At 40.1% G+C, this 18934-nt stretch overlaps 2 protein-coding genes across 2 annotated transcripts; one reads left to right on the plus strand and one right to left on the minus strand.

Moving 5' to 3' along the window:
* Window positions 1-1548: 1548 nt before the first annotated feature.
* On the plus strand, window positions 1549-10203 carry AK88_04604 (uncharacterized protein; the record flags this gene model as incomplete). Its single annotated transcript, XM_012482214.1, has 1 exon — window positions 1549-10203. One exon carries the CDS (start codon window positions 1549-1551, stop codon window positions 10201-10203), a length of 8655 nt encoding a protein of 2884 aa, XP_012337637.1.
* A 2894-nt stretch (window positions 10204-13097) lies between these two features.
* AK88_04605 (uncharacterized protein) lies at window positions 13098-17835 on the minus strand (the record flags this gene model as incomplete). Its single annotated transcript, XM_012482215.1, has 10 exons — window positions 13098-13548; window positions 14423-16067; window positions 16277-16318; window positions 16424-16631; window positions 16746-16897; window positions 17051-17077; window positions 17173-17211; window positions 17356-17370; window positions 17482-17547; window positions 17733-17835. The coding sequence occupies 10 exons, from the start codon at window positions 17833-17835 to the stop codon at window positions 13098-13100; spliced, it is 2748 nt and encodes a 915-aa protein (XP_012337638.1).
* Window positions 17836-18934: the final 1099 nt, after the last annotated feature.

Here is an 18934-nt window from a genome sequence, read left to right on the forward strand (position 1 = left end):
ATGCATAGCATGCGTGAGGCGATGTTCACATGTGCGTAGTGCATACAGGCGGGTGAATTATGCATACGTAATATGTTTACAAGTTGGCACGCTCACCGGTTCTGCCTTTTCACCTGGTACACGTTTTAAGCAATATATATATATTTTTTTTTTACAATTGCTCCAAAGCGCTACGTATGGTTTTTGCGTGCATTCATACATGCGGGATAATTATGACCCAAGAATGCATGTAGATGAAACTTTGTTTTTTTTTTTTTTTTTTAATTTAATCGTTATATGAATACATTTTGTATGATATTTACAATTTATGCGTTTGTATGAGTACGTATGCGAATAACATTTTTGTTTATTTTCCTGCTTTTTATTTCGTGTTTTTTTATTTTATTATTCTTTTTTTTTTTTTTTTTTGCAATCGCGTAATCTTTGCCAGCGTACGCACGTTCATACATACGTAACGTTCGTTGCTTCGTACAATCATACAAATATATGAGCGTACTTATCATACATAACATTACAGCATAAAATGCACAGTTTATGTAATGAAATAAAAATTCAGTTAAATGGGTGATAACAGTACATTGCTCGTGAACGTGTGACCAACCTTATGGTACGTACAACACGTGCGTCCGTTCATACCGCCATCGCGTATGTATGCAGTAAGGTTACTTATACGTCATTTACGTACATACCTTGCTCCATACGCGCATGTGCTCACATTTCGCCCCCTTTTCAATTCGTACTTTTTTTTTTTTTTTTTTAATTTCCAAAAAAAAAAAAAAAAAGTCGAGCGTGCATGCGCGTATTGCGCAAACGTGAAATACATATACACGGGCGTATGTATATATGTATGTATACGTGTGTACATGCGCATATATTCACGTGTATATATATATATTTTTTCTAAACTTTTAAGAAGCCGCATTCCCCGCATCCCCTTGCTGCTTCACAATTCGTGTCGTGTGCACAAGACGCTTCCATACTGACGTGTGTATGCGTCCTCATACTCATTTGGGCGTAGGTATATACTTGCGTACAGAGTGCCTAGTGTACGCTTGCATACCAAACCTCTCTGTATATATACACATACATACACACGTGCGAACCGATCGGGGTTTGCGCTCCCCCCCACGTTTTTATTTAGTGCTCCACGAACCTGTTGCCCCTTTTCATGTACATGTACCTTAAATGAATTATTATATGCAAATACAAAGAATAGTGTTTACGAGTTAGAGGACACATGTGCATGTGCGGCGCGCATGGTGTTTATTGGGAGTAGTTCGGGCACGAGTATAACGCATACGGATCGAACGTGCATAGCGCTCGTGTCAGTAGGGTACACATATATATGTCACGTCGATCAGGACTGCTCGTGCGAATTCGTACAAAGACAGAACTATAAGGTTGTTACATTGACCACACACGCATACGTGTAAGCATATACACACAAAAAAGACAAAACGCGTAAGCACATATACCTGGACGTGCATTTGCACGTGCGCTTACACATATATATGTCCCAAAGGACGTCTCTACACCCCGATCGTTAAAATGAGAATAAGAAAAACATGGTGTACACTGTGTCGTGAAAACTTTGAAGATGGAGACGAATGCATCCAATGCAAACAATGTAAGAAGAAGTTTCACAGGGAGTGCCTACAGGCAGAAGGGCTAATTGATAACGAAATATTGAAAGATATAAAAAATTACCTTTGCTACCAGTGTATGAATGAGGATGATGATATACCAGAAAATGAAGATAGGTGTAAAATATGTCGAGAAAAATCGTCTAACTTAATTTTGTTACTATGTGATGGATGTCCCAATAGCTATCATGTAACCTGTTTAGGTCTGCAGGCAGAACCGGAGTCGGAAAAATGGTTTTGCCCAGTGTGTAAACCGGAGGAACACAAAAATTTGGATGTGAGACGGATGCGGAAAGGATTTGCTATTGATAATATGAATGGTGAACATGTGAATTCTTCCACATGTTATGTATGCCAGAGACCGGGGAAATTGCTTGGCTGTGATTTCTGTCCTAATTCATTTCACCCAACATGCTTGCCCGATCTAGATTTTGATAATATATCAGATCAGTGGGAATGCCCATGTTGCAAAAATGAAGACCCGTTACTAAACCAGGGACATAAGAGGTGGACGAAACATGAAATTCAGGAAATTATGAAGAAGAGACAAAGAGAGCTAAGCTTTTGGAGGTCGAAAATCATAAAGTATCGAAATCGATTTCTTCTAGCACATAGGAAAGATTTACAACCCTTTGTGAACCCCCGAGTCTTTGCAAACCTTACCAAAACGTTTAAAAATGATTTTTACAACTCGAGGAGTAGCCATACTAGTGCGCATAGCAGTGGAGGTAGAAAAGGAGGGAAACACTATGACTCGGATAGGAATTATCATAGCGGGAGTAACTCGAGGAAGGATGTAGATATGGATTCTAAAGAGTTCAACGAATATATTTCATCCCTTGAAGATGAAGCGAATGAAAATGCATGCAAATTTATCGAGTCTGTATTTTTAAGTGTTTACTATCCGAATGGACGTAAAATCGAGAGGCGGCCACTGGTGGACAATGTACAGTTAAAGCCGCATCAGGAGGACGGTGTCGAATGGTTATTAAAGTCTTTCCTCACAGGAGGAGCTATCTTAGCAGATGAAATGGGACTAGGGAAAACTATACAAACTTTGTGTTTTCTGTCCTATTTAAAATGTAACAAAATCGATGGTCCTCATTTGATCGTCGTGCCTTTATCCACCGTGGGTAATTGGCTCCGGGAGATTCATAGATTTACACCGCATCTTACGTGCATTAAAATATGTGGTTCTAAAAATGAAAGAACTCATGCGAAGGAGGATCGACTAGCCGAGAAGGGGCTATACGATTTGTACGTAACTACCTACGAAACAGTAAAAAATGAGGAGGAATTTTTCGTGGAAACTATTCCCAAGTGGCAATGTATAGTTTTGGATGAAGCCCACAGGATAAAGAATCAAAGTGGTGCCATCCGACATTCAATGGATAGAGTCGTGGGCAACATGCGATTGTTGCTCACGGGTACTCCGTTGCAAAACAATTCAGCGGAGCTGTTTACTCTCATTAATTTTATGTTCCCAGATATATTTAAAAATTCAGAAATTATCGAGCAGGCCTTTATGAACGCATCTCAGCAGAGCACTGCTGCGGGCAGTAGTCATAGTGGCAGTGCAGGCAACAATCAAAAACATAATAACATGAAGAATAAAAATAATAAGGATGATAAAAGTAACCAAAATGGGAACGCGGGTGGAAGTGGATCGAAACTCAACGTCAACATTGGCAATATTGATCTCAAGTCTGCCATAAAGGAGGAGGATCTAAAGTCGATACGATGTCTTTTAGATAAAATTATGTTGAGGAGATTAAAAGAGCAAGCTATTACGTTGCCGAGAAAGATTTTCCATGATGTTTGGTTACCGTTGGGTACTCTGTCTGCTCACTGGTATAAGAGACTGCTGGACATTCGATCCATGGTGGAAGAAAAAGTTAGTGTGAAAAAGTTACTGGGGCTGGTGATCAAAATGAGAATCATTTGTGGCCACCCCAAAGGAATAGTTAGTCGACCTTCCCAAATGGAAAAGCTTTTTGCATTCTTCGAAGAAGAAAGTGAAGAAGTAAAAGAGCAAGTAAAGAATGATGCGTTAAAGTTGAAGCACATATCTGGAGAGGAGCACATCGAGTCTTCCTCGAAGCTTATCTTCATCGACAAGCTATTGTGCCAACTGCATTACGAAAATTGTAAATATGTTAAAAACTACTCGTCTAGTTTTGACAAGCACAAGAAGGAAGTTGCTGCTTATAGGTACCACAAAATTCAGGAACAAAATAACGCCCAGAAAAAAAAAAGAGAACATTCAGGGAAGTTTAAAAAGTTAGAAGCGCTGGAAAGTAGCCCTATGTTTATGGAAATTTTGAATCAGGGAAAATTTGATTTAAAACCCACGTCCGAAAAGGAAGATATGCTTAAAGGCTTCATGCACACGGTACCCATTGATAATGAATGCCCTTATAAAAAGAAAAGGTGCATCTATGATAAGGTCCAGGACTTTGTTAAAAATAATTTAGTCAATGGAGGTGGAAAGTCCATTGGAAGAAGAACCAAAATTTTGAAGCGTCCTAATCACACTCATGATCTGTCCGAGTACCATTACCGGGGAAACTCTGGCCAAGGTGGTACCACCAGAAAAAGAGCTTATGGTGAGAATAATCTGTTCAATGAGGACTCCGATGAGGAGCACGATGATAACGATGATGAGGAACAGGATGACAACAAAGCAGAGGTGCGCAAAAATGGCAAAAGTGACACGGGGGATGACGCCGAGGGGGAGGAGGATGCAGACGATGATCAGGATAACGCCGAGGATGAGGACAACACCCAAGCGCAGCACTCCAAGCAGCTGTCTCAAGGGGAAGATAATGAGGAAGAAGAGGATGATGATGAGGATAGCAGCGGACAGAATAAGGACAGTCATAAGGGAAACACAAAGGAAAGCACCAATACCCTGTTCGATAGTAACAATGAGGTAGAAGATGATGATGACTCGGACGAGGAGAAAGACAAAGCACAGGAAGAATACGAGTGCGATGAGCACAAAGCGGATAGCGTTGCGGTGCAGTCCGGTGTCAACGTGAAGGACGAACCGAATGAGGATACTAGTGATAATGCCCAAAATATTGTCACCTCCGGGAACAACTGCAAAATGATGAACATAAAGGATTTCTTTAAAACTCAAAAGAAGGATTCACCGAGTAGCTTGGATAAATCCAACGAGCAGTCGACGAAGATGTCTGATAAGGGCGATTCTAGGAGGACCGACCTGGAGGACGCGAAAAAGGAGGAAGAGGGCGACGAAGAGGGTGGCGAAAACTCCTGTGCGCACAGTAAGATGGGAAGCGATGAAAAGACGAAATATGCAGATGTACTGATCCCGAAGAGAGAAGAAGGGGTAGACCAACGGAACGCAGCAGAATATCGGGCAGATGGAGGAGAAGTCAGCCCAAAGGATAATAACCAAAAGAGCACATGTGCCAATGACGGGAAAGAGGACAATGCAGCTGAGGACAAATCCAACGGAGGAGAAATCAAAATGCACAAGGTGCTAATTTTTACCCAGTTCCAGTTGGTATTAGACGAGTTGGAAGAGTATTGCAAGTACAGGTGTTGGAAGTATATGCGGCTGGATGGGTCAACAAACAAGCTGATCAGAGAGTTAGACATTCGGGAATTTAACCTAACTGATAGCATTTATTTTATTTATTTAATTAGTACGAGGGCAGGAGGACTGGGAATCAATTTGACGGCAGCTAATCATGTAATTATGTATGACGAAGATTGGAACCCATTTATCGATCTTCAGGCAATCGATAGAGCCCACCGTATTGGCCAGAAGAGGGAAGTGAACGTGTGGAAGCTCATGACGGAGTGGACTGTAGAAGAAAGGATGGCATTTAGAAGAGAACAGAAATTGAAATTGGACAAGCTAGTTGTTCAAACACAGGACGATGAAGATATGCTCGACAACTTTGAAGAGAAACTATCCTCGGATGAGATTAGGAAGCTAATGTTACATGGGAAGGCAGCTATACAGAACATGGACGTGGAAAACACGAACAATTATCCTCTGGAATTTTTCATAGAGAGGGGAAGAAGAAAGCTACCCATTATAAATGGGGTTGATTTGGAGAAGGTGGAGAAAAGTACCATAGAGCAAGAAGTAAATAATAATGGGGCAGAAACAGAAGATGGCAACATTTGTATACAGAAAGGTAGAGGTGGTGGAAATGGGGAGGACAGCGAGGTTGATGACGAGGATGGAGGTGATAACGATGATGATGATAACGGAATAGACATAGATGAGGTTATGATGGATGAGGCGGAAGAACTCGAAATGAGACTTAGCACAGTTAATAATATGAATGATAATAGTCCCCTGTATGGAGAAGGAAACGACCAAGTGTACGTCACAGGTGGTAGTTCCAAATCGAAGGGAAGTCTGTTAAAAGATGGCACTGGTGCAGGGGAACCGCTCAGTTCGCAGTACAGTTCGACCAACATAAATGGAACAAGTGGTGGCAATGCTGCAGCAGGGACCGGAGGTTCCGATACGACCTTGTGGAGATCTGTAAGGGAAAGGAAAAAGCCGCAGAATATGTACACACCAGAGTACTGGGGAAGGAAACAAGAAGTGAAACAAATCAAGCATGAGTACAGATGCTTCATTTGTAATAACACGAAAAATTACAAAGCGGTGGTGAAGGACCGAAACAATAACGATATCGAAATTGACTACGGAGATATGATCAACTGCTTTCGATGCCCCAAAACTTATCATAAGTTATGTGAGGGGATTAAGGATGAAAATGTGAAGAAGACATGGACTTGCAGCTGGCATGAATGTTGCCTTTGTTTTAGAAAATCATCTCAGTGTGGTAACTTACTAATCCATTGTGCCACGTGTCCCACAAGTTTCTGCTATAATTGTTTTCCTCCAGATTATGTGCGTTATTATGTTGGTGAGGAGTATTATCACAATTTACGGCAGAGGGGAGTAAACTTCACTCCGCAGAACTGGGTGTGTTTTTTGTGTTCCAAATGTAAGGCCGTAGAGGAACAGAAGAAGCGAAGAAAGATGACCAAGGAGGAAAGAGAAAACGAGAAGCAGCTACAAAAGGAACTGAGAAGCCAACTGCATGACAGCAAACAGGAAGAGTTAGAAGCTAAGAAAAGAAAGAGAGCTCAGCAAATGGAAAGAGATAAATTCATCATAGAAAATAGAAAGCGAATAGATGCCTTGGACCAGAAATATGAATCACAACTGAGAAGTTCATATGAAAATTTATTTCCTGTCAATTTTGTTAAGGAATTAATTAATAGAATTGAACATGCAAAAGTGCTAAAACAGAAAGGAATTGAAGATGACAACAAGGAATCGAATAAGAAAAAGTCCACTACCTTTTTGCATACGAAATTGCCTCATAAACTTCTTGTCCTTTGTGAAAATTGTAAACTTCCTTGTCATGCGAATTATAAGTACCCAGGACAGTGTTGCTACCCATTAGAGCTGGACAAATCGTACTTTTACGCGAACGCGTCTTTTACCCAGTCGTCTCAAAATAATAATGTGCCCCCTTCTGGGTGTAGCACTTCTGACAAAGGAATTGCGCTAAATGGTAAAGACCCCTCTTCTCCTGTTTCTGCTGAATTTAAGAAAGAGAAAGCAGAACATAACAATGAGGAGAAGGATGCGTCCAACAATGTTGCGACGAAGGAGGAGAATGAGGAAGACGGTGAAAAGGGAACCCTATTTTTATCTCAAGGAGTATCTCCCCCTATGAGGGGTAGCTCAAACAAGGAGGACAGTAAAAAAGGCTACGGTTTGCAAGGTACAAATTCTTTCACTTTTAAAGCAAGTAATAGTATAATGACGAGCGGAGATGAAGACACCACAGGTACGTATGACAAACATGGAGGTGGTGGCATGCAGGGAAATACCAGCGATAATACGTTGAGCAGAAAGATGATCAAATTTGAAATCGATGAGAAGCAGCAACAGGATTTTACACGTAGCACCTGTTTTGATAAAGCCGAGAGTAAGGATAATGAGGAGGACGAAGAGAACGTCCATGAGAAAAAGCTAAACAGCAAGAGGGGCGTCATGGGAGAGGATCATTTCAACGTGGAGGATAAGTCTAACCAAGGGTCGAGTGAAAATGTGAAGTTGATGATGAGCACCATGGTGTCGTCAGATAATAATGGCAGTGATGTGAAGGGAGAGAATAATTTACTAAATGGCAGTACACCAAACAATAATAATGACGCGAATTCGAAGGGAAAGGCAAGACGGTTTTTGCGAGCTGTATGTTCCAAGTGTGGCACCGTGCAGTTGGGAAAATTGGCTCACTTTAGAAAGCACTGTGATAAATTAACGGACGCAGAAAAACAAGAATATGAGGATAAACGAGAAAAACTAAAACAACTCATCGAATTGTTGAATAAGAGAAAGATACCGGATGAACATACAGAAGAGGAGTATAAAAATATGTCTATTTTTAAATTCAAAAGTTTATATAGTCACTTCCAAGATAAGGCGGATGATATTTTGGAGAATTGCATCCGAGAGATGAAGTGGGATATGCTAATATCCTCCAAGAAAAAGGTCGTGAAAAAGGAGAAAGAATCCAAACGGGGCAATAGCAGTAGTGGAGGCGGAGTTTTTAGCCCTTCAGGAAAAATGGATGATGACAGGAATGAGGGAAATCCCAGTAGTGTAGGCAGGTCCATGAGTAAAGCAAACCTCACACATTTACTATGTAGCCAACCGCTAATTATAAACTCGGATGGCTCAGACACAAAGGACATCATAGAAATAAGAAGTGACATAACGGATGAAATGAGGGAAAGAATAAACGACGAAATATCATCCATGACTGGGAAGAGAAAAAAGTGTGTAAAAAATACCGTTAAAAAGATAAAGAAAAAAAAAATGAATGACAACAATGACATGGAAGAATCAGCGAATGTAAGTAAGTCACAAAATGAAAATGCAAATAATATGAAAAAACTAAATTATCTAATAAATCCATTTCATGAAAAATTAATTAAAGATATTCACAACGCCAATTTTATCAGAGACTCATTTAACGATGATTTTTTACTGAAAGCAAAGGAATTTCTAAGAGTTACAAAGAAGAAATTAATTAATAACTCGTTTGTAGAATGTGGTGCAGGCGGGTCAGGGGGAGCAGCCGATGTAGATTTACTGAAATGTGTCGATAAGAATAGGAAGCTGAACCAAAGTGATGTAGAACAATCAATAATTCAGAATTACCTCAATAAGATGAAGAGCTCCCTAAAGAATAGTACCTACTTGGAGAAAGGCATTCCTGGGGACAAGGTAGCCGATGTGACTTATGCCAAGTCCCGCATAAACAGTAATACGAATGCGAGTCACGATAACAAAATAAGTTTTAACCCCGAGTTGTATGAAAATATGTTTGAAAAGAACACCAAGTATTGTATGTTCACTAATAAGGGTTCCAGTACGTCCACCACACCTGGGCGGAACGTCAAGGACGTTGCAGCCTCTTCCCTGTTCCGTCCCGTGAAGAGCATCGAGAAGGCAGATGAATTTAGTAGACACCGTCACCATAACAGCAGCAACAACTTTGCCTCCATTAACGACTTTAATGTTGATATTTTTAATATTGACAAGAATATAAAATGTGAAGATATAGAAAAGAAATTGCTAAACCTTTGTGCCAACACCAACTTGATGAAAAAAAAAATGATGCAAGCTGATAGGCATGAAACTAATCCTGAGAGAAGTAGTTCCATGAACATGGACTCAAGAACTAGTTTTCATTTTAAGAGAAGCGAACCCGCTTACCAACGAGTCACCTCGTGTGGTGCGGACGGAAATGTGGACTATGACATAAAAAAAATTACGAGTTCATCCGAGGCCTGCGGCAATAACAAGGTTCAGGAGTACATTCTCTACCGTAGGAAGAAGCCGAGCAACAGTTCCAGTGCCTGTGGGGAGAAGAACAGCATGGGGAACGCGAAGGATGGCACAGCGGGAAGCGCCAGTGCTAAGGGCTTGAGCAATGTGAAGCGTCCGGTCATGATGAAAAGCGCCAGCAACTCCAAAAGTCCAGGTAATATGAGAAGCCCAGGCAATGCCAGAAGTCCCAGCAGTGCCAAGAGTCCTAGCAATACCAGAAGTCCTGGAAGCAACAAGAGTCCCGGAAATGTTAGAAGCCCCGGAAATGCTAGAAGCCCCGGAAATGCTAGAAGCCCTGGGAATGCTAGAAGCCCTGGGAATGCTAGAAGTCCTGGAAATGCCAGAAGTCCCGGAAGTGCCAAAACACCCAGCAACTCAAGAAACACGACCAATGTAAAGAACGCAAGCAGCAGCACCACCAACAACAGCGACGACAGAAGTAGCCAAAGCAACAACGCGAATAGAGCGCACAGCGAGTTCATGAGCATCCGAAAAAACCCAAGTAAAACTCTCCCTCAAGGCCATACGAACAAAATGACCACCATCACTAGCGAAAACATTTTGCAACACCTAAAGTTGGATGACGTGAAAAATTTTATCATGAGTGCTGAGAGAAATAAGAATGATAAGCTCCCTCCGGAGGTGAACTGACTCATATCAAGGAAATTGTTCGACCCGCCCATTATTTCTCGTCCGCTGTATACTATCCATTTTTGTAAAGTTGTGCGTAGATGGGGAGAAATGAAGCAGAGAAAAATGGAGTATAACCCATTGCACTAATGGCCCCTGTCGGAACTTCACTGTGAAGTTTGCTTGAAAAAAATGTTCATATCGCGCGTTAGAATATGTGGAATTTTGAATAACCTACTGACGGTAGGCACATTTGTAAGAAGGTTCTCTTACCCTCGTTTGGAGAAGCCACAGAACAAACGACACAACAGGGAGTATGCACATATCTGCCTTTTGTATTTTCTGATCAGGGGATTGTATGAGTAGGCGTATGTGACAATGTATTGCAGCCGAGGTGAAGAAGATAATTGAAAAGTATGGAACATAAAATAACAAAGGGGAGCAGCGATAGGTCGACATGTAGCTAAAATAGACGAGAACCACATAACACAAATGGTACAAAAAATACGCGCCCTAAATATATTTTGTTAAGCATGGAAAGATCCAACCAGAACGTATGACGAGTACATATATTTACACCTGCCTACAGTGGAAATGTTCGAGGAAGGTCATCGCTAAAAGTAACTAACTACATCCTCACACCCGCTAAAGAAAAATGAACTGAATAAAGGAGTATGCCATTGTTTCGTTTTTACGGTACTCTTCCCGTGTAATACGAGAAGAGGTTGTTTAGGAAGATTAACTATGGAAGGCCCTTTTTTTTTTTTTTTTCAACGGACAAGGAGAACAATTGCCTATTTGAACATGGAATATGTACAGCTATTTTTTACCACGATATCGACGTTTGGCATATCAGAAGGAATAAATTAATGTTCTTCACTCGGCTTGGGGACTGATACAGATTATTGAAATTTCACACAAAGAGAAGATATATATCCCCTGACAGCATTTCCGCTTATTTTTTATTTCTTTTTTTTTATAGGGAAAACAACCTGTACATTATTATTTAAATATGTATCGTGCGTGTATGTAGTTACGTGCACATTTATGTACACACGTATGAATGCAACTGCGTATATATATGTGTATGCGCGCGCTCCTGTGTTTATTGTTTTTAATGAACTCCCCCCTTTTTCAGAGCGAGGAGCGAACATTTGTGCATCCGTGCGTGTGTATGTAAACATGTACACACACGTGCCCTTTTTTTAATAAAATAAATGCCAATTTTTTTAAATGATTTTTTTTTTTTTATTACTTTATACCCTTCTATAAACCCCCTATTACTGTCATTTTTTAAAAAAAAAAAATGCTTCCTTATAACCATTTTTTTTTTTTTTTTACCCTCTTTTTTTCCCTTTTTTCTTTTTCTTTTTTTTTCCCATTTTCCTCATTTTTTTTCGTTTTAACATGCAAAATATAATGGTGCTTTTTTTTTTTTTTTTTTTAACAATTCATTATATATATATTATGTACCTAGACATATATTATTCGTGTGTGTATTTGATTTCGATGATACTTCATCAGTTATTCATTGCGTGTAAAATTAATGGGAAAAAAAAAAAAAAAAAAAAAAGAGATTGAAAGAAAGAGAGGAAGTGTGTGTATGTATACTGTGTTGCAAAAATATACAGGGAAATGGAAACAAAAAAAAAAAATACAATCCCGCACACACACGTGTGTGTAGAGAACACATATGTACGTGGTGCGGACTGTGCATACGTATATATAAACATATATATGCTTATGCGTCACGCGTTGTCATCCACACGCATTGTACGTTCCCATTTTTTACAAGTGAAATCCACCCACCAATTTTGAATATATATGTACGCATATGTGTATATAACTGTATCCCCTTACGAATTTTTTAATTTAAAAAAATTAAAGTGTAAATTAGATTTAGCTGATCAAGTCAAAGGTGTTGAAGTAGGCATACCTGCGGAGAAGTTACAGCAGCACGTGGGCAAAACGTTCATGTGCAATGTCTTTGCTTCTTTGTGTAGTGCGATCAAAGGGTGCTTTAAAGGGATTGCACGTATAATGCCAAAAGGCCTGCATCAAGCAACTTCGAAGCAGCGTGTTGCAACTTCCCTGCTGGAATGGCTTCGTACTCCCCTGCTTCTCAATTGGCATGCGCTTACTGAGAAAAAAGGCAAAAGAGAATGCGGTAATACACGAACTGGGACCTGTAGAGGTACATCAACCTGGGGAGGGGAAAAAAGGAAGTATAAGCAAAAATATGAACTTGGTGAAAAGGTGCCCCCTTTTCTTTGCAGATACACTCCTTTGAATGCTCGCACCGTAGTAGTAAGACGGGATTAAATCGAAACGTCAGAAATCTGGCCGGGGTGTAAAAAAAAAAAAAAAAGAAAAAGAAAAAAAAATCGTTGAAGCGGCAAATGCGAAATGTTCAATAGGCAAACGTGTCAGGACAAGGAGAAATGAACGAACTGCTCCACCATATGCTGGAAAAAAATAAAAATATATATATATATATACTTCTTGTGTAAGAGAAAGGGTAGCGAAAACATGCCCAAGTATTTAACTATCAAATGGGTTGAATGTAGGGTAAGAACTTTTACGCCCATCCGTTTCGACAACAATCTGAAAGTAGAGATATATGGGGGTGAGAATTCCTTTTTTTGCGAGTTCGTAAAAATGTGCACATCCATAGTTGCACAGGAACACTCGTCACTTGTTCATGCGTGTGAGTGGGTGGTCGTCCTCACAAACTTGGCAAAAAATGACACGTCCGTCTGTCTCTCCATGTGCAAGAGTGGGGATGATACCGAAAGGTACGCACGCGTGTACAAGACTCCAGACGCGTGCAAATATATAGAGTTGCCAACATTACCGCGCACTTCTGTGGATACTAATATGGTTGGGGTGGCCAGACACTCCGTATCCGTCAAATGTTAGGACCTAAGGGGACATGGAACACGAATAACTACCCATACATATGTATCTGTATCACCCGCACGCTGTTGGCCCTCGCTTGTGTGGTTGCTAAAACTTACATTCCTTATGTTACACTGTTTGCAGTAGTCTGCTAGGATGTCCGCAAGGTGCTGCTCATTCCAAAAGGCCGAACTGTCTTGTATATCCGGGTGATTCACAATTTTGCAGTTGTTTTTGACCCCCCCTATGTAGGACCAGACATGGTACAATTCCTTTTCTCGGATTTTTCCTTGACCATAAAAATTTCCATTTGTTAGAGAGAGAAGAAAAATCTCTTCTTTTTTTTTCTTATCAAATAGTAATTTTATGGTTGGAAAAAAAAACATAATTTCATCATCTGGGTGTGCAATTACGAAGATGATGTTTTCCTTTCCTTGCAACCAACTAAGGAGTTCCTTTTTTCTTTGTCTTAGATAATGGCAAATGAAGTAATATACTCCACCCAACAAAAGAACGACGCCCGTCCATGCGCATGCGCATGGGTACGAAAGGTATTGCATAATCAGCAGCAGCAGTAACCCATGAGCGTGTTTAATAAAGAGTCCAATTGGGGTGGGACGTCTTGGCGTGCGAAAAAAGGAAACAGAAAAGGGTCGAACACGTGACGTTATGTTGCAAGCGGGAAAACACAATTTATGATGCTAGTTGTGGGGGCTTGGGGGGCCAATTGACACATGTGCTCGTACGTCGCTAGGTCTAAACGTGTGTAGGGGTAAATCTATTCGTCTGTGCGGGCTTTCTCGTATTTCCAGCATGGGGAATGAAAAATTTGCGTCAATTTTTAAGGGTTCTTTAAGGAGCCCTCAACATGGTGGTTTCTCTTTATCTTATCTTATTTTATCCATTATTTTATTTATTTATTTATTTATTTATTTATTTATTTTTTGTGCGTTTCGCCTTTGGTGAAAGAGCTGGAAGAATGTGCGGCGACCCCTTTTACCTTCATGTTTACACTGTTATGTGGTAATATAGTGGCACATTTTGGTGAACCATGATGTGCAGTGCGTGTGTCCTGTGGTGTACGTTAAGTGGGAATCTCTTCTGTGCGCTTGTGCACTCAGCGAATTTACAAATAAATGTTCCAAGGGGGAAGGAAACAAAAAAAAGTCTTACAGAACGCGTTTGAGTTTGACAGGGAGGTCATGCTGGAACGTTAAAAATGCGGATAGTTGGCAAACGGCGATTATCACAAAAAGGGGGGCAAAAACAAGTGGCAAAAAAAAAAAAAAGCAAGGACTCGTGTGCCGAGAGCAGCACAACCAACTCCATACGCAAACCTTACTTGTAAATGTTAATCATGAAAAAAAACTTGTAGGAGACTATTTTGTGAATCAAATACTCCCCGGGAAAGGTACAAAAGTACATATGTTCTCTATCATCCAGGGGTCTATGTAAAACTGAGTACAATTTATAATTCTCAAGAGTAAGCTTTTGTAGGAAAGAATTTTGTAATTCAGAAATATGAGAATTCATCTTACTTGAGAAAATTTTCATTAAACAAATAAAATTTTCCCTTGCCCAAAGGTTCCTCTGTAAGCTTTGTCTATCTATATGGGATTCGTAACTGCTACCATGGTCTGACGTATTCTCTAGGAGTTCACTTAGCCTATTATTCAGAAGGGACACCTCAGCGTATTTAATCATGTTTGCGAAGGTAAACTTTTTGGTTATCTCATTTGGAGGTGGGGATGGTGATGGGGATACGGATGAGGTTGATGAGAAGTTGTCGGGTATGTATCCCCGTCTGGATGGTAATGATACAGATGGGTATGACATTGGTTTGGGGCTCGAAGTTTGGGGGTTATCTCCATGGGACTGTTCCGCGGAACTTGAGGGTCTGGGTGTGTCACTATCGGATGAACTCGCTGCACTTGGGGCTCTCGGTGTGTCTCTATCGGACGTTTCCACTGCACTTGGGGCTCTCGGTGTAACTGCATGGGACGATTGCGCTGCACTTGAGGGTCTAATTGTATCATCATCGGATGAACTCGCTGGACTTGGGGGTCTCGGTGTGTCTCTCCCCGATGATGTGCCTCGCGCTTTCTCCATCGCTTGTATTTCTTCATCAAGTTCTGATAAATTCTCCTTGTGGTAATCAAGCAAGGCCGCTCTAAACATATCAACCATCTCTGTCATAGTCTTAAGGCATAAATCCATGACGTTTTTTCTTGGTACATTGTTATGAACGTTTTCCATTTTTACTATGTTCTCAATATTTTTAGATGAAAATTTTTCCATAAATAATTCCGGAACCGTTTTATTCTTGTTATATATTCCCATATTCACTTGATTGAAAAACCAAGAAATGGTTGCAATTATATTTATGGAGCAGATGTTTTTTATGTTTGAATTATTTCTTAAGAAGAACAACTGAGGCGTTTCCAAATCTTTTAAAAAAAAATACCTGATTTCTTCATTGTACACGTTTCTAATCCTTTCTATAACGTCATGAATGTTAAAGTAGAAATCGTATATGAGTTTAATATGCACACTTGTATCAGATTCTCTATACTTCAAATTGAAAATGGAGAAAACAAAACTTTCCATTCTTTTTTTACTATTCTGGTGTTCCAAATATTTTTTGCTGGACTTGTTTACGAAGGAGTAAGTTAACTCCCGCATATGTTCAAATGAGTTCAACAACTCTTTACAACTGTGCAATGGGTTGGATGTGTCCGTTCGTTTGTTACTCATCTCATTATTAAAATTATCCCTATAACATGAAATGTAGTTCGAGAAAATACCCATTTCGTTTGGAATTTTGATTAGCCTTTGATTTATGTATCTTTTCAATTTTGTTTGCAAAATATCACAGCTTGCTGACATATTCTTTGAAGTGTATGAGTCCATGTTGACTAAGCTTGATGTTAACCTTGACAGGACGTACGTCACGGGGAAGTTGACAACAAGAGACTGGTTTGACTTTCCTGCGAGGGGGGCACAGGTGAGGCGAAGCCATTTAATGATGTGATATGTAAGTGTTAAATGTCGAGCAATGGAAGCATTATAGACTGTGCAGATAACAGTGTACCATGGCAGTACAGCCCATGGGGCAGAATAACCAAGTGTGATAGATTTGGCATTGCTCCTATGGACACATACACATCTGTTCCGTCAGCCTTCTCCATTTACTTACTTGATTTCTCATACTTCAGGCCTAACAAGGGAACTTTTATTACTGCGCAAATGGGGGAAAAAAGAGAAAAAAACAATAATAAAAATCTCAGGATAAAGACTTAAGTTATTTCCCCAGTGGAGTGTACATGCGCATTTATTTTCTCACCTGTTTCCGTTTCACTATCAGTGTTTATGGACATGTTAATGGAATTATCTAGGCACTCCTTCTTATTCACGAAAAAATGATGGCAATCTCTGCATATATTCATATAAGCATTTTTCTTTTGGAATTCATCACCGTACACCATTAAATGTGCGGACATGACGTACGTTTGTATACACAATTCGTCCGATAGATTTTCAACATCCATGTCCTGTACGTTGAGGGGGGAAGGGGGGTCATGACGTGAGAACAGTGAATATGCGCTGTGTTGTATCTCCCCCAATTGGGAAAAAAAAAGAGGAAGAATAATATATATATATATTACCTCACTGTGTATGCTTCCCGCATTCTGTTCGTAATATATTAACATGTCGCTGTCTAATATGCTGTCCAAGTAACTGTTAATTAATTCTTTTGATTCCTTGGCCTTTTTTTTGAAGAATCTGTTGTAGCGGCTACTGGTGGTTGCTCTAGGTCCTATAGTTTTTCGTTTCGAAGGATGGAATGGGAAAGGTGAACAAAGTGAGGAACGTTGTTTACATTTCCCCCCATTTTTAAACTTTCATTTAGAGTAAGAAGTGTGTAATTGTGTATTTTTTTTTTTTTTTTTTCTCCGATGTGTTGGACTACCTTCTGCATGCATATCTACCCTCGGATCTAAAATAAAGGGAGAAAAAAGGAAAACAAATTGTGGAATTTATGGGAATATATTCAGATAGAAGAGAACTTAAGGATTTATTAAAGGCCTTTACATGTGGCACTGGGTGCGGGTTGCTCTTCCGGTACGACGGCTAAAATGGTCGGAAAGGGGGCCAGAAGAAGGAGGCGGTTAATTTGTTCTTTTGCATTTTTTTTTTTTTTTTTTTTTTTTTTGTGCAGACCGAGGCGGCCTTAAATTATTCATTGACCACTGTCAACAATTCATGCTAGTTTACTGGAGAAAGGATGTCCTGATGGTGTGTTCGGAGGGGGCAAATTTCGGGGGGGAAAAAAAAACAAAAAATTACTTTTGTGCACATTATTTGTAGCTATTACTTTGTTTGGTCTTTTCCTTTTCTCACTTGTTCCTTTGTACGTTTTTTTTCTTTTTCGGGGGTTACTTTCTTTTATGATCGATGTAGCAGGGGCTAGGGGGGGAGAATTACGAAAATGGACAACATGTAAGCAACACGTGGGAGGAAGCATTAAAGATGTGGTGTGAAAGTGAATATATAAAATTGATCATCAGCCGTTTCCTTCCCCCTTTAAGTAAACATGCACTTGAGCTGGTCTAATCCGTCGCGCATGGGAGTTGTCCTTTTGGCTTCCTTACTTGAGGTGCTCGACGTAGACTGATCTTCTATAATTACGGGTTTGGGCAGAAATGATAAAGGCGTATAAGTATGAGCTCTTTGCAAAAAAGACAGGCAAAGCATCTTTGCACTATATGGAAGCAAACTCAATTGTTCGTGCGATACGTTCGTTTCATTTCTCGAATAGTGCGTTGTGTCGTACCCGAAGAAGCGAGGCTGCGTTCTGCAAAAATAGCTATGTCGCAGAAAAAAAAAAGAATTACACATTGAGGATAGATGTTTATGTTAATGTGTGGCGCTTAGTTTTGTGCATCTCTCCCCTTTTTCATCTTTTCATTTTGTTGTATTTCCACGTGAAGTACCTTTCCTGCTAGGGTTCGCTGGATTGGAGCCTTTCATTTGAAATGCGACGGGGAGGGGGTCAAAATGGGGTGAAGCAAGTAATGAGATTTGCGTCTTCAGGCGAATTGTGCCAGACACGTTAAATTGTTCGTTTAGCTCTTCTGAACTCGCAATAAGGGCCCATGGTATCCTAATATTACGTCGGCCGGCGCTACCTAAGGGTTCAAAGGCTACAAAAGGGGGAGAGGGATCACAAGCGTAAGTAGGCGTGTTCACGTGCAGGCGTGCTTACATGAATGCACAGCTGTGCTATGGGAGAGGGAAGGAGGCACACATATACACGTTCATGTTTCCACTTAAATGCTAATGCATACACCCATGCATGACTACCACCACCCACCCCCTTTCTCCAAACACACATATAAAAATGGAAGCCGCAACTGTCCCATGTGATCAATTCTACACGGCCCCTTTTTAATGCCTTTGGAATTTTTTTTTTTTTCTTTTTTATTTAATTAACCTCCGATGGTGTCAGAAGATGACATATAATCTGAGACAAGGTAAAAAAAAAAAAAAAAAAAAAAAAAAAAAAAAGGGAGTCTAAATGAATAACCTCCAAAAGGCGGTCTCCATTCATATACATCCACGTTTAAAAAACAAACAGGAAATGTGCATACGTACACGTATTTATATGTGAATATGCTAACATGTATAGTGTCTGGGGCAAGGCTTACCTCCAGGATTAAGGTAACGCATAAGGAAAATCGCCAAGAACAAGGCGAACATCTTCATCGTCGGCATCATCTTTGATGAGGCAAAAGGGCAACTGTAGAATGGAAGGGAACTAATTCGCTCGGAAAAGAAAGAGCATAAAATAACA

This window comes from Plasmodium fragile, assembly GCF_000956335.1.
Source record: "Plasmodium fragile strain nilgiri unplaced genomic scaffold supercont1.69, whole genome shotgun sequence".
Taxonomy (NCBI): domain Eukaryota; phylum Apicomplexa; class Aconoidasida; order Haemosporida; family Plasmodiidae; genus Plasmodium; species Plasmodium fragile.